At 40.2% G+C, this 16,696-nt stretch overlaps 1 protein-coding gene across 1 annotated transcript; it reads right to left on the bottom strand.

Annotated features, from left to right (window-relative positions):
* Nucleotides 1-1,774: 1,774 nt before the first annotated feature.
* Nucleotides 1,775-8,388, bottom strand: LOC105038744 (mitochondrial inner membrane protease ATP23). Its single transcript, XM_010914619.4, has 5 exons — nt 8,079-8,388; nt 7,839-7,963; nt 4,559-4,696; nt 4,309-4,392; nt 1,775-2,131 (listed from the first exon to the last, which is right to left on the bottom strand). The coding sequence occupies exons 1-5, from the start codon at nt 8,197-8,199 to the stop codon at nt 1,997-1,999; spliced, it is 603 nt and encodes a 200-aa protein (XP_010912921.1). The 5' UTR covers nt 8,200-8,388; the 3' UTR covers nt 1,775-1,996.
* Nucleotides 8,389-16,696: the final 8,308 nt, after the last annotated feature.

Here is a 16,696-nt window from a genome sequence, read left to right as displayed (position 1 = left end):
CCTTCCATCTGAAATGGGGCAACCTGGCAGTCGATCTCTTTGAACTTGCGTTTGTAGTCATCAAGCTGCCATTGTCGAGACAATCCAGGGGTAGAATCCCCTGAAGAATTTGAGGATGGAAAAGTAAAAGGTGTACGCAGCCTTTTTCCTTTATTGATACTATATATATGGGAAGGAGCAGGAGAATACCGTGAAGAATAGATGGCATGATGGGAGTGCCACGAATGTGGTTGTCCATCTCGATAAGAGTGTCGAGACGATCATCGTTCTGGAGATGAAGGTGAACGTCATGGTGGACAGTGGCCGTGCCTAGATGGCACTGAATGAGCCACCGGCTCCACCAGCGACTGCTGCTGCTGTTGTGTTTGTTGCTGCTGGAGGCTTTGGATCGCCTCCGTTAATACCTTCATTTACTGCATTAATACAACAATTTGTGCGTCTGTGGTAACCATAGGACGCGAAGAGCTGGACTCTGCCAATAGAGTTGAAGGAGAAACATCTTCCGACAAGAAGATTGCCTCGTAGATCCTGTTGAATGTTGAGCTCTGATTTTTGGCATGATTGTTTGTATCCGCCCCCTATCTGGCACGCCAATCTGTTGCGGTCAATCTCCTGTTGCGTCCGTCGTCGGAGAAGAGCACCTGTAAAAGAAGTCTGCACTGATCAGAGTTGTGTCCAGTGGGGATCCTCCGATGCTTAAGTCAATGGAGAGTGATGAATAATAGATGAAAATTTTGATTAGCAGAATCTCAACTCAAAATTGTCTTATCAATGCTATTCATTTATTTTCTTTTTATAAATGATTCAAATGTAACCCTCGAGCACGTGATCTCGTTTTTTATAGCACTAAATTTTCGAACCATAATTATAGAGTTAATAGGCTGTTTAAGTCCACTAATGATCGTGACATATAGTTAATAACCGTTTATAATGGTCAGATATATAGATTTCACACATTCTGACATTATGTGATCATGAGAAGATAAGCCGACTATATGTCGGTAATCGTGAAGATCCATATGAGTATTGATTGGTAACTCTAATATATCGATGATCATCGATCGGATATTAACTAAATTATCGTGGTTATCCGTTGATGGTTAAAGATAGCCGACTATAGGTTGATCAACTGACTGTCAGTCAACATGTTGTGTTTATGAAATCAATCTAAGTCAAAATAGGAGAGTCGGTTGAATTGTCCCAACAATATGTAAATCATTCTGAGTAGCCAAAATGCTGGAAAATAAACAGTTCTTACAATGAGCTTGCCCTTTTTTTTTTTTTGTTAACTCAATCAGCTTGCCTCTAATTGGCCGAAGGCTTCCAGCATTTGGAGCAACTTCAGAGCCAAATGCCCTTCTTTTCATCATCCTTGTCAGACCACAAGACCACAAAAACCATAGCATTGGTTGCACAAAGATGGTGATTGATCCCGCCTCTGGCACTCCAGCACTGGCAACATTTTGATAGAAGCTTCAAGAGGCCATTACCATGGAGATCCATAGCTTCTGATTTGGCATGCTTATGGAGAACATGACCTGCTAGCTATTTCGCCATCATCACAACCAAAAGTATAATGAAGTGAGTAGACGTCTAATTCCACCAACCTACCACCTTGCACATTGTAGGAAGTGTGAATCTTTCCATGCTTATATAAATTACAATCCTTTGACCAAAATTATGGGACTAATTAAGGATCCTTGCAGTTTATCCCATGTACTTCACAAAAATAAATTTTGATTTATAATCCATAAATTAATTTTCAGCATTAAAATAGCACCAATGCAATAAGTAATTTTTAAGACAAAAAGTTTACATGAACTAAACATCAGTATTTCTCTCAGCCTGTGAAGTAAAAAAAGGAAAACAGGCATAAAATAAATGAAAGGTAATTAATACAATATAAAATATCAGAATTGGAGGGTCTCTTTTGCATGAGAATGCAGGTATTCATTGTGCTTCAATGGGAAAAATATCAGCACACTATTTCAAGATGTTATGGAGCTCTCTCAAATGGGAAGGTGTCATTGTAACAGATATCCCAAACAGCCTCAATAGCATCTCTTGCAGCTGCATCTGAGCAGTATGGATTTTTTTGGACAGACTTCAGAGCTCGCCTTCTCACACATTCCTTCAAATGCCCCCGAACAGAGGAAAAGTAGAATACAATTAGAAGAAATATCATAAAAGCGATGTTGAATATAGCAAAGCAAGAATAGAATTTTGATGATCACAAATGCTTCAATTGACATTGTGCATTGGAACTTGGTAGTTTATGGAAACATACAAATGAAGACTGCAGACAGACACTAGTTACAGAAAAATCACAATTCAAAGAACTTGCTGGCAAAGCAAGAATACAAAAGAGATGATAAACAAAGATACTCTGCACCACTAGTTTGACAAAGCAGTTTGCAGTTCACCATATCACCTCGAGCTTGTCTGGACACCCCTTTGAGGATAAAACACATGCAGATTGAAAGTGAGGAGTCAGACGGGTAGGAAAAATGGAAAATTTCATGGTAGAGGATCTTCAGAGTACATAGCCCTGAAAAAGTCGGGTACTATATTTTGATTTTTTGGATTCTATGACTGGGGACTCCCCTGGTGCACTTCTCTCTTCTCTCCATTAATAACCTTCTAAATTTTCAACCTGGCAGGATTTATACAAGATGTGCATCCATCCAAACAGGCACTTAGCTTCCATGCTCATCAACACAATGCTAGGACCTCTATTTTCTTGAGGAGTAAAACTTCTACAAACTTGGAAATAACACATCGTTCAAGAAAGAAATGGGGCAGGTTTTGAAAAAGCTTAGACTAGCTACACACATCTGCAAATTAAACTCCAAAGTGCCCAACACCAGCAGGGATAAGCTCTCTCCCTGTACACTTTTCAGTAGTTGACGAGAAAAAAAAGGGAACAGAAAAAAGAAAAAAAAATGAATTGATGGAGGATATAAACCTTAATTTGCAATGTCTATATCAATTTCTTAAGCAACATCAGTTTGAAATCAGATATGGCACATTCCAGCTAGTTTCACTTCCACATCTATTTTAGCACTCAAACAAATATATGAATAGATGTAAAACAAATATATGAATAGATGTAGGATATAAACCTTGATGTGATTTAACGTGAGCCATGACAGATGGCTCAAGGCTAGTTTGTTCAAGCTGTGACCATTGCAACATATGATTAAGATATCTCCTTTAGTTATGTTAATTTCTGGAAGCAGTAATAACCACAACAATCAGATATTTTGTACCCATGACAAGAGAACAGCACAGAATTTGAAGTCATACACTGAAGAGTGCACATGAATAAGATTGGTTTTCGGATTTGGTTAATACACATCAGCCATCATTAACAAACATGACTAAATTCTGAGGCCATGCCTAAGGACTTGAAAAATGGATCATGTCAGATTGGAATGCTGGTCATGGAATGTATTGTCTACTCACGCAGGTTTCTCTCTCTCTCTCTCTCTCTCTCTCTCTCTCTCTCTCTCTGCTGGTTAATACAGATCGGCCATGATTAATGAGCATCACTAAATTCTGAGACCGTGCCTAATGACTTGAAAAATGGATCATGTCAAGTTGGAACTGGTTGTTGAATGTATTGTCTACTCATGCAGGTCAATCTCTCCGTCTCTCTCTCCCTCTCAAACCAAAAGAGTTGGTTGAAGTGGAATTGAGATGGTAGGTCTGATCCAATTTTATACAACTTGAATTACACACAATTCTACAAATGCATCTGACATCAAACTCCAACTTAAAATAGGTTGCATCGAGTTATTTCAGGTTGGACCAGGTCCAGGTTCTGATGGGCTCAATTTATTGAAGGCCTACAATTTATCAATACAAGGTAGGAAGTAGTTCAAAAGTATAAAATGATTGCTCCGATTACTCAATTTTTATTAATACAAGGCATTATGTTGAAAAGTTGTCTTCAGAGTAGATATAGCACTTGCCAAGGATGAACAGTGAAAAAATTTCATATAGCAAACCCAAAATGCTGGGATGAGGTTCACTACTTATAGTGATGGTCACATTCTTTTCGCAGGGAAAAACTGCTACTCTAACTGTCACTCTTTCCGAAAGGCTCCAAGGGACAAGCAGAATTAAGCAACAGATCAGCCCTTATTATCAGTATTCTTTATCTGCGATCATTATTGTAAATTGTAATTCTAAGAGGTCCAAGTTAACAAAATGTATAGTGAAATAAATAATTTGTACATTAGCACATAACCTAGGACCATAACAAAAGCATGACTCTTCAAAGTTATGGAATAAAGAAAAACTTACTTGTTCATGCCCTCGTATTTTCATAAACCCTCGCAGCAATTCCCGTTTGTAATGGCAATCCCCACTAAGATGGTTAGCCCGAATCTGGGTTAATAGGTAAGACAATATATTAACAGCCTTAAAACACTTCGATTTAAAATTATCAAAGACATTACTTCTTGAACTTAACCTTAGCAAGCAACAAAATCAATGTGCCTATGCCCATAAATAGCCCAAATAAATGTCAAGACATGTATGAATATAATGTTACCTCAGAGCAAGCATGATGACCACAATTATTCCAGTTCATGTTCTTTACACGACAATCATCATAAGCATGGATTAGCTCATGAATCAGAACTTGATTGATCTCATCTTGATAAGTCATATGATTACAACAAACAGTGATCTGAAATAAAAGAATGGCAGGGTTAGTCTATCTAAGATGTATTGCTCGCAACTAGAATAAGCCTCACTAACAAAGTAGTATCCTTTTTATAAAATTGTAGACAATAATTACCAATTTACAACTTGATGTTTTCAAATAGAAAAGCATGAACCAACTAACAGCAGCTTACAGAATGCATGATACAGGGCAGTGGTGCAAACACATCCACATGCATATTATCACCCTATCAGTGTGCCTAAGAAAAATGAAAGCAGGTAAACAAACATTACCAATCTTAATCCCGGACCCTGTACCCATACCTTACCGATACAAGTCGAACTGATACAGTATTGCCCTTGTACCGACACATAGTACTAGGGCCAAAAATGGATTGGATATTAGTAATAATCTAGATCTATAACTATAATTATTTAGTTGATACATTTATGCACTTGAATAATAACAGATACTAAAATTTGTATTGTCTTGTTTTAGACAGATACAAGTACGAATCAGATACTAATCATATGTATCTTTTAGTTAGATGGATATAGATATTAAATCAGGTATTATTTTAGATACAAAGTCAGATTTTTGAGAAAATTTAACAATGACAATATCGGATTATTGGGAAAGTGACAAGTTACTTGCATGGAGAACTATGTAATTAACAGCCCTGCTCTTGGTCATCATGAATGTACGCTCATTAATGTCAACGTCAGGTAAACATCTATGCACACTTTCAATGGAAAAGGCTTATTCTTTTACTAATATGTATACATGAATACTCATACCTGAAAGTATATCTTCGTATATCTGAATCCAAGTTCAAGATATTTAATATCCGGGTGTTTGAAAAACTTAGAATCATTTCTACATCCACATTTGAAAAATTATGTGTCTCTATATCCAAATTTGCATCCAAATCCGACTAGCTACAGGTTTTTCTATCCAAATCCAACCCAATTGAATATGAATATTGGATATGGTCAGATTTTATCTGATGCACTTTTAGGCCTATGGCATGCTGTTGGAGTCAAGGCAATAGTTATACCATGTGTGAGTACTAGGGCAAACCAAACCCCTGTACCATACCAAGTTAGTACACCTCATTTCAGCTGGTACAGGTCCGTAAACTTTTAGTCAGCCTCAAGTAAAGAAAAGCATGAATTAGATGCTTAAGCCATAAATATTAGGTATAAAGACGGGTGATAAACAGATTTCAGAAATTCTTGAGTGTTCTTTTTAAGAGAAATAAACCTAAAGATAGATTTTTTTTTTTTTTTAATCAATAGAAAAAAGCGTCTTCTAAAATTTGAACCCTATTTTTTTATTTATAAGGAATTTTAAAGTAGCATGCATTTTCAATTGATTTGGAAAATTTTTAATTGATTTGGTACCCTAAAGTGCTAAGGCCATTAGGCCAATAAGGTCAATCTACCTGCAAGTGTAACAAGCATAAAGGCACATGTTTATATGGTTATGAGTCTGATATGATGGTTAACTAAGCTTCAGCATTTAAATTACCCAATATACATCTTAAAAGTATCCAAAAATGAAGTCTGCTTTGAATGATCTAAACCTTCTACCTTATAAACGAACTGCCCCTTCAGGGAAAAAAAGGACAAAGAAATAACCGAAAATTAGTAAAGAGTGGTTAATTCTGAGTCGCATTTGGAATTTTCAACTATACGCCAAAGTTCCTCGTTTAATTCTTAGGTCAGGTAAGTTCTTTCACTGAATTAAAGTATTTGGAAGAATGGATATAAGATTAATATATTTGATTAAGTTATGCAAACAAAGAGAAGAAAAAGAGCACATATATAAAAAAGGCAAAAGGAGGGAAAATTAAGAGAAGGATAAAATGAGCAGAAAGACAAGAAAAGAGATCATATGCACCTTGGCAGAGAAGGTGGAGTTAGGTTTGATTTGGATTAGCAATAGAAGAAGGGAAAAGATTTTCCAAATGGCCAATATTTTCTTTGATCTGTGCACCATCTAGTAGATTTAAGATTTTGGCAAGTGTTTTTCCTCCCTTGGGAATAGTTATGCTAGAGGCTTCTGCTGGCAGAAAGTTTAATTCATTAACTGTAACCTGTGAATCTGTATTTCAAGTGGCAGAGGTGACAGAGGTAGTGGATGCAGATGAAATAATTAATGAGGTCAAGAAATAAGGGAAGCTACCAGTCAGGGAGTAGAAAGAAATCACTGTTACTCTTCAAATAAATATGCATATTTAATGTAGAAACAACTATAACAAACTAAGTTAAGCATATCAAGTTATGCATGCATCTGACGATGAAGAACATATGATTTAGGCATCTGATTGGTTAGCTGATGTCCGGTTCCCCTATTAATTCCAAGTGTGTAGTCATAAAACGGAGAATACAATTAAGTTGGTGAAGAGAAGTTTATAAAAAGGTTAGTCCTCATCAACTACAACTCCTGTTCCTTCAGACCAGCTCTTCTTCCTCACAATATCCCTCTAAATCCTTAGCTTTTGATATTCTAAAACAAATAACAAGCGGGTCCTTGTCTCTTTTCATAAATCTGTATCTCACACTTCAATTAAAAGAAATATCCATGCTGTGCCATATTATATTGAAGACCAAGAGAAAGAAAGAAAGGAGTGTGACTGCCTCATTTCATACTTTAAGCATTCATTAAACTTCACAGAGTAAGCTGATTGCAAGCTCAAGTGTGCAAACCCTATGGGGTTCGGAAAGGTCTGGTGTATGTAGCCTTACCCCTGCATGTAGAGAGGTTGTATCTGTGTTTTAAACCCATGACATCCCGGTCATAAGCCCAAACAAAAACCAAATTATTTTTATTATCTCCAACAACATTAGGGAGCCACTTCTCATAAGAAAAATCTCGCTTCGCTACATGCCATCCATGCTAAGAAACAACGTCAGATCTCCCACAGCATGTTCCATACATGGAAAAATAGGGGCTTGCAATACTAAAAAGTCTAAAAATCACTGCTCCAACAACTGTATGATCTTAATTCTTATGCTTAGATGAACATGAAATAAACAACAACATGCATCAACTATAACTCAAGTACATATTCTACCAGCTTTCAAACGTTCATCAATTACTTCGACAAATTGATAATGAAAGAAAAAGGGGGCGAAAAAAGAAAGAGGGAAAAAGTAATCACCCCTTGGCCGCTGGCATAGCCGCCGGCAGCGGCTTGGTCTCTGCAGTTGATGGCCAGGAGAAGCCGCACCCACACGGGACAGCCGGCTTTCTCCATGTGTTCCCGGAGAAACCTCACCATCGGATCTATAAAAAACCCAACACCAATGCATATAGGATTAGGAGTCAAGAAAAGTCACCTCCCACCTCCTCGATCGATAAGAGAGAGAGAGAGAGGGGGGGGGGGAAGGGGAGTCGTTACGTTTGAGGCTCTTTTGGATCCTATCGGTGCACTCCTTCTGGGACATGCCGGCGTAGGGATTGGTGGTCTCGACGCCGGTGCTCGCGTCCACCATGGGCACGGCGGCATCTTCCCCCTCCATCACTGCGTCAGGCTCTCGGCGGCGGCCGCGAGAGGGAAGAGAAAAATGAAGTGCTTTGGTTCTCTCGGTTTTGAAGGGTTTTCGCTCGGACGCGGTTTAGTTCGCAGGAACCGGGATTATATCGTGATCCACCATCTCAGCGGACCGGTCCGGTTGGACCGGTCTGCGCACCCGTCCTCATCGCTAGGCTCCCGTTCGCCGCCGTCGCAGGAGAGGGATGGTGATGAAATGGAGGCCGGCATCGACGAATATGGGAAGAATGAATGGTTTGACCCAGTTGATGGTCGGCGGGGAGGAGGGAGAAGGAGACGTGACTATATATTCATTTGCTTATTATTTTGTTTTACATCCATCTTACCTAAATCTTATAGTTTATTTTAAAAAATATAAAAATATCTTCTCAATTTTAGGTGGCTCTCAAAGGCATCCTTTTGAATTTAAAAGGCTCAAATAAAAATTTGCAAACTATTCCATATCAATATCCTAACTACCAAACAATATGAATTTGCCATTTCAATTGATTAAAATATTCTCTTCTTCTTTTAGTCTATTCTGATTTTAAAATCTATAACAATGATGGTAGTATCCATGACCAAAATTATATTCTAGAATGATTGCCTATGCATCTACAATTTTAGAATTTACTTTCACATATTTTCTTCACCCTTCAAGACATAATTGGAGTCCTTAGATAAGTTTTATTAGAGACGTTTAAGGTTTGTTTGGATGGTTGGATCCAAAATTCTGTAAAATTTATGATCTAAATATCAAAAATAATAGACTATAAGCAGATCAGACCATTTGTTTATAAATATTCAGAACTACTTTTTGAATGAGCTGGTCCGAATCCTATAGGAAGATCAGCCCATTCAAAAATGATCCTACATACTTATAAATATAAAACCTGACCTACATATAATCTCAGGCTGTTATTTATTAATTCTATTGTCTATTGAAAAATGTTTATCTCAACATAGGGTTAAAATCGGATAGGATACCAGCATATTCATATCCATATTTATTTTATTTGACGAATACAAATATGGATACGAATGTTATTTGGACGTAAAAATTTATATCTATATTTATTTTAAATAGATACGAATACAATTTAAATATTAAAAATATAGATATAATGATGCATATAACTTAGACAATTAAATTTTATGACTACAAAATCAAAGATATTACTAAATAGATGATAAATTAAGTTTAAAAAAAATTATATGATCGTATAATTTTTAAAAAATTAATAAATATTATATAAAATTATATAAAGTTATATATAGATTCTGATATTCGGATACAGATCAGATAGTTATATATCGATATCCATTTTTCTTTGATGAATATAGATATTGATACGAATATAGTCGGATCTCCAATTTCTATCCATATCTGAATTGTTTTGAATATAGAAACAAATCCGAATGAATAATATCTATATCACTTTCATCCATACCTCAACATCAAGTGCTAAATTGAATTTTTAATTGATAATGTGGTCTCAATCATTTGTTTGCATCCTTTGTGCATCTCATCGTTCCAGGACTCCAGAGCACACTAGCCAACGACAACGGTCCTTCTCTTCCATTCTATTATCTTGTTCAAAGAATGACATACATATGTCTTATGCATGGTTTGAAGTGTTCAAACCACTTGAATTTTGGTCCACATGTATTAAGTTGATATATAGAAAACAATTAATAATTTGCATATTAATAACACTTGAATTTTGGTCCACATGTATTAGTTGATATATAGAAAACAATTAATAATTTGCATATTAATAATGTGGATGCTTGGTACATCTACATTGGTTCACCCAAATGTAAATGGTTTGGAGGAAGTTCCCGACCAGCAGATTTGTCACAAGTAATGAAGCTGTAGTCCTTTGCAGTCTGCCACATAATCTGTATGTTGTGCATGTTTGATTTGAAGACTTAAATGTACGTGTCTGCATTTGTAATTTCCATGCAAACCATTCTCCAGTGAACCTCTGTTTTTTGTTGTTGCAGTCATGACTGCATTATTGTAGTTGTACTTCAGGATGCTGACTGCCCTTTCCTATGTTTTTGTTCGGGTTTTGAAGGGAGCTCTAGTGCTGTATGATCTATCATTTGGGTCTGTACTGTACTCATGTTGTTGCTGCTGGATGTGCTGCCAGAAATGTCACTTCACCATCCATAGTTTGAGACCATATAATATTGCGAGAAATGTTACTTCACGATCCATCATTTGAGATCATATAACATTACCGTGCAATTACTCATGTCCAAGTCCTTACCGTATGTTGAGCTGGATGTGCTGTATCATTTGTGAGCCTAGTGATGATTGTTTTGTTTCAACATTGTTACATGCTTGATTCTTTTGTGGGGAATGTGGTTTCTTTATTTCCCTCCATAATATGGTTGTACTCTTGTTGGTTATTTGTGGCACAGAGGTAGTGATGTATTGTTTGAAGTTGGGGTCAGTTTTATAGTCATGGTATTGTGCATACTGTTTTCTAATAATATCAATATTTTGTATATAGAAGGTGATACATAATGCTTCTACTCTTAAAATTTTCGCTGCAGAATTCACCTGATTTAGATCTTTCTGGTTGCCATCTTAAATTGAAGTATTCTGTCGTTCCCCTCCCCATGGTCTGGACTACCAGTTTGTACTATTGTCATTTTTAGTTTTCCTATCTTGCACAATGAGGTGCATGCTACTTTAGTTTCCATGGCCTATTTGGTTTTGCATGAAATGCTTCATGTTAAGTGCATGATCTTCTGAATTTTGAGATTGTGCATGTCTCTATTGTCATTCCTATCTCAACTCATAGCTCAGGTTCCATCATTCTTAGCAATCCTCCAACCTTTAATCCTGGATATATATATATATATATATCGTAAAATTCTAATCTCAGACATCTTTTCTGAGACAAGCTTGCATATGGATGATGGCATGTGGCTTCTAATTTTTGAACTATTCAGAACTCACCTAATAAAATGAGAGATACATCAGCCTTCCTTAGGCTATCCAAACAACAAAGCCTTCTGTTACAACAACTTGGCCTTTACTAGGATGGATCACAGTGACTAAACCAACTGGAACAGCAAGCCTGGAAGGACATGGGAATGATAGGCAAAATCCTCAGAACAAGATCGCATAATTTGAGAAACGAAGTCTGAGGAAGAAGGCAATAACCTCAGAACAAGATCACATAATTCAAGAAATGAGAGGTCTGAGGAAAAAGAATGTAAAAATGTCCTCTGTAAAGATCCAGAAATAGCCCTACCACCTCTCCACTGAAATATTCATTGCAATGACCAGCAAGATCCTCTCCAAAATGGTCATAGACAAAGGTCATTCAGGTTTCCACTAACAGTTCACTGGGAGCAAATCTAAAAAGCAAGAAGTGTCTTCTAGTAGTTTGAGAACAGTGGTATAGGCAATTCAAGCAAGCAGGGGCATCAAATAGTTAGCACGATTAAATAACTTACAGGTTTCATTAGTGAAAACTTTCCTCCTGCAAATCAAAAGGCTATTTTCGGAGGATAGCTTTTTCCTTATGTTGGTGCAGAATTTTACCGATGCCAGAGAAGCTGGAGCCGAGGGGATCACGCCACCGCCGGGACCTGCAAGGAAAGTCTAAATCAGAGTTGGGGGTGCTCTGGCAAGACCCTCCGACGCTCAAGTCAGTACTCTGCTTCAAAAGAAATGGAGCACTCGAATGGGATTTTAGCGGAGTTTAGAGATAGTGCTTAGAGCTTAGAGGAGAACGTATCTGGGGGGTCTCTTTTATAGACAGGAGAGCATAACCGATTGACAGCGACGTCCGTAACTACCTGTAGTGGACCGTTCGGGGCCACGTGGAGTTTGTTACGGAAAGTAGTAGTATCCGTTATCGTGACTTACCGGAGAGTGGTGGGGCCACGTAGAGTTTGTTACAGAAAGTGGAGTGGTGTCCGTTGTCGCGACTTACCGGAGAGTTCGGACCGGACGGCTGAAGCTCGGTTGGGACGTCTGATGGAACGGAATAGCTCTCTGTCTCAGCAATCTAAGAGAAGCTCAGATGTTTTTGAGGTTGCTGACAGATTAACTGTTTTGGGTGCCTTAGGCATTGATGCTGTAGACAAAAATCATCTGTTGTAGAAGCCCGAACGGAAACTTTCTGTTGGAGAAATCCGGCTGGAGTCCGATTGCTAGAGAAGTCCGTCTGAAATTTATCTGATGTAGAAGCTTGTCTGAAGACTGTCCGCTGGAGAGGTCGGTTGCATGAGGAATCCGACAAAAGGTCGACCGATAGCGAAATTCGGAAGGCGCTATAAGAGGTTGACTGATAGAAGAGTCCGGAAGGCATTGTGGAAGTTCGTCCACTGGAGGAGTCTGGAGGACACTGTGGAAGATCGACCGCTGGAGAGGTCCGAAGAAAATTTGTCCGTTGGAGGGGTCTGGTTGGCACTGTTGAAGTTCGATTGGTGCTGTTAAAGGTTGATGGCTGGAGAGATACGGAAGACATCGAAGACAGTCGGTCACTGTAGAAATCCGGCTGCTAGAGTCCGTCCGTTGTAGAAGTTCGTCTAGAATCCATCCGCTGTAGAAGTTCGGACGGAGTCCGGTTCTTGCAGAAGTCCGGAAGGAGGCCGCTTACTGCAGAAGCTCGGATGGAGACCAGTTGCCGTGGAAGTCTGGATGGAAATCACTTATTGTAGAAGCTCGACTGAAGTCCGCTTATAATAGAAGTTCGGACGAAATTCGCTGACTGTAGAAGTCGGATGAAATTCGGAAGGTGGTCGACCAATGTAGAAACTTGGATGGAGTTTGGTTACTGTAGAAGTCCTGCTGCTGGAGAAGCTCGGACATTGACGAAGTCCGGAAGAAGCTCGGAGTAAAATCGATCGTAACAGAAGGAAGTCTGGAAGAGATTCGGAGAATAGTCGATCACTGTAGAAAATCGACTGATAGTGAAGCCCAGAGAGCATTTGGAACAGTCCGATAGACAACTGAAGGAGCTCATTATTGGAGAAGTTCGGAGGATACGATAGGAGTTCGTCCGTTGGAGGAATCTGGAGAACACTGTGGAAGGTCGACTGCTGGAGGAGTTCAGATGGTACTGTGAAAGCTCGGACGGCCGGAAGAGTTCAGAAAGACGCCGCACAAGGTCAGAAGCCGGAAGAGTCTTGGGAGGGTTGGCCTCTTATGAACTTCGACTTGGGTTATTTTATACCCAACACTAGTCCCCCTACTTTCGAGTTCGGATTTCGAATGAAGGAAGTACAGAAAAATTTTTACAACCGAATTACCCCCCAAAATCTTAGTACTGTATATAAACCCATACTTAGGATCGAACCTCGTCCAATCTTTGTACCAGACATCATTCCCAGCTCTTTGACCTCAGACGAACTCTCGCTGATTAGGATTCAGTACGGAGTTCCTCCGGAGTATGAGCTTGAGCTTGAGCTTTCTGGGCTAACTGACCGGGCTAGTGCCCCTCCCCCTGGCCGCTTTTGTTTATACCAGGAAGCCTTCCGCATCGGGCTTCGACTTCCACTCCCACCTTTTGTTGTTGCTCTTTTTCGCTTTTTAAACATTTTTCTAGTTTCTGTAGCACCGAACTCCTTTAGATTTCTGATAGGATTTGTTTCCCTCCGTCATTTAGCTGAAGTCCGGCCAACTCTTCCCTTGTTTAGAAACTTTTATACCTTTAAGCGTCACCCTTCGGCAAATGACTGGTGGTACTTCTTCCTCCAATTCGGTAGAAAGGGGTTGCTGAAAGGTGCCCCCTCTTCAGCGATCGATCTTGAACTCAAGCTCCAAGATCAGCTCCCTCGAGGTCGAGTTGGCGGCCGCACAGGAGAAGATCGGCCCATTGGAAGGGAGCTCATCCTGGCTTCCAACTCAGGCTGACTACGGCTAGGACTGGTCGAAGAAATTCTCCGACCTCCAGAAGCAACTACAGGACGCCGAGATGAATTACAATACTTACTGAGTCGGCTGGTGCGGGCAAATAGACAACTACAGAAGGAGGCTCAAGACGGCGACCGACGAGGTTGCTCGCCTTCAGAAGCAGTTGTCCGAAAGAGCCCAGGCTGTTTCGGTTCAAGGCTCCGACGAGCTCCGATCCTTGAGGGGGACCACGAAAGAACTGTCCATAGCCCTTGGGAAGGAAAAGGTCGAACTGCGATGGCTGAAAATTCAACTGATCTATGAGTACCAAGCAGTCAAGGATGCAGAAACGGAGTCCGAAGTTTTGAGGAAGAGGCTTCGAAAATCGGAGGGCGAAAGCCGGCGGTTTCACCAAATGTATCAGGAGATGCTGCTAAGAAAGAAGGAACTGGAAGAAGAAGTTGAGAACTTAAAGCAATCTCTGATAATGGCTGGAACCGAGAATCTGAAGTCTGAAGAAGCCGAGCTTCTTTAGAGCTTTTTTTACCTTTTGTTCATGTATTCTTTTCTTTTCTTGTTGTTTTTTTTTTTGGCCTTCAAAGGCTTTTGTAATGCACTCTTTACTAATAAAATGAAAAAAAAATTTCTCATTATCTTGTCTATTCTTGCTCTGAGTTGTCATTTATCGAGTCCGAGCTTCTCTTGTCTTTTATCTTATTCGATGTCGACGTTGTTTGAAGGTTCCTGATCATCGCCGCATTGATTCCCCTTTTTGTTCATGACCGAAGATCTTTTCGAGGTCATTCGAATTTGACGCTTTCTCCCAGTGTTCGAACTTGGGGTCCGAACTTCTCGTTACTTTGAGGAAGTCTATTTTCTCCTGCTAGTGTTGGATTCCCCTTAGAGACTGAGGATTTTTGACAAAAATTTTCTTCCTCGTTGAGACGAGGTCCCTTGTATCTTAGATGTATTTCATTTTTCACTTATCTCTGGCGTAGCTCGTCGCTTTCTCTTTTTCTCTCTCCATTTTTTTATGTTTGAACGAGGATTTTTTCTCTGCTCCTAACGGGTTGTAGGGGTGTAGAGGAGCCGTTGAGGAGGTTTTTCTCCTCATCCGATCTTAAACGATCAGGTCTTCGTTTGTGTCAGAACGAGATTCTCCTCCTGTTTCCGACACAGTCAATTTCAGCTCATGTTAGGACAAGATTTTTCTCCTGTTCCTAACAGGGCTGTGGGGGCACATAAAACCGTTGCGAGAGCCTCTCCCCCCATCTGGTCCCTTAATAATCGAGTCTTCGACTTTGCTCATGTTAGGACGAGGTTCTCCTCCTATTCCTAATATGGCTGCGGGGGCGCATAAAGGCCGTTGCAAGGGTCTCTCCCTCCATCCGATCTCTTAATAACTGGATCTTTGACTTTGCTCATGTTAAGACGAAGTTCTCTCCTATTCCTAACATGGCTGTGGGGGCACATAAGGACCGTTACGAGAGCCTCTCCCCCCATCCGGTCTCTTAATAACCGGATCTTCACTTTGCTCATGTTAGGACGAGGTTCTCCTCCTATTCCTAACATGGCTGTGGGGGCGTATAAGGGCCATTGCGAGAGCCTCTCCCCCATCCATCTCTTAATAATCGGGTATTCGACTTTGCTCATGTTAGGACGAGGTTCTCTTCCTGTTCCTAACATGACTGTGGGGGCGCATAAGGACCGTTGCGAGGGTCTCTCCCCCCATCCAGTCTCTTAATAACTGGATCTTCGACTTTGCTCATGTTAAAACGAGGTTCTCCTCTGTTCCTAATATGACTGTGAGGGCGCATAAGGACTGTTGCGAGGGCCTCTCCCCATCCGTCTCTTAATAATCGGATCTTCGACTTTGCTCATGTTAGGACGAGGTTCTCCTCCTGTTCCTAACATGGTTGTGGAGGCGCATAAGGACCGTTGCGAGGCCTCTCCCCCATCCATCTCTTAATAATCGGGCCTTCGTTTGTGTCGGGACGAGGTTCTCCTCTTGTTCCTGACACGCTTAGTTTCAATTGTCTGAAGGAGCTACTCCCTGTCATTATAAGCTCATGCCAAAAGAAAAGATATGCGAATATGAAACTTTTATTTAAGGCAAAGTTATCGATAGTAATTAGTAAATTTTTCGAATTCCATGGTCGTGGAAGGTCCGCTCCTCCGAGCTCTTTTAGATAGTATGTTCCGGGCCGGACTACCTCCCTGACTTCATACGGGCCTTCCCAGTTTGGAGCAAGTTTCCCTTGATTCTGAGATTGTGAAACAGCGGCTCGCCGAAGTACCAAGTCCCCGCTTTGAAGGCTTTGCTCTTGACCCGGGAGTTGTAGTAGCGGGCTGCTTTCTGCTTGTAGGCTGCCATCCGAACTTGAGTGATCTCCCACTTTTTTTCTAACAAGTCGAGGTTGGCCTTGAGATCCTGTGAGTTGCGCTGCTCGTCGAATGCCACGACTCGCGCCGATGGAAGCTTGAGTTTAATCGGGATAACAGCTTCTGTTCCGAAGGCTAAGGCAAAGAGGATCTCCCCCGTGGGCAGTCTTTGGGTAGTTCGGTATGCCCATAACACATGATAAAGCTCGTCGGCCCAAATTCCTTTTGCTTTTTCAAGTCT

This window comes from Elaeis guineensis, chromosome 1 (genome assembly GCF_000442705.2).
Source record: "Elaeis guineensis isolate ETL-2024a chromosome 1, EG11, whole genome shotgun sequence".
Lineage (NCBI taxonomy): Eukaryota > Viridiplantae > Streptophyta > Magnoliopsida > Arecales > Arecaceae > Elaeis > Elaeis guineensis.
This window is presented reverse-complemented; position numbering and strand designations above follow the sequence as displayed.

Bases quoted from the DNA above. Each gene is read 5' to 3' on its own strand.
- LOC105038744 (XM_010914619.4), bottom strand. From the start codon at position 8,199: ATGGAGGGGGAAGATGCCGCCGTGCCCATGGTGGACGCGAGCACCGGC. The intron at 7,964-8,078 runs GTAACGACTCCC...GGTTTTTTATAG, and splicing joins GATCCAAAAGAGCCTCAAAC to ATCCGATGGTGAGGTTTCTC. The intron at 4,697-7,838 runs GTGATTACTTTT...CTTTTATTTCAG, and splicing joins GCTATGCCAGCGGCCAAGGG to ATCACTGTTTGTTGTAATCA.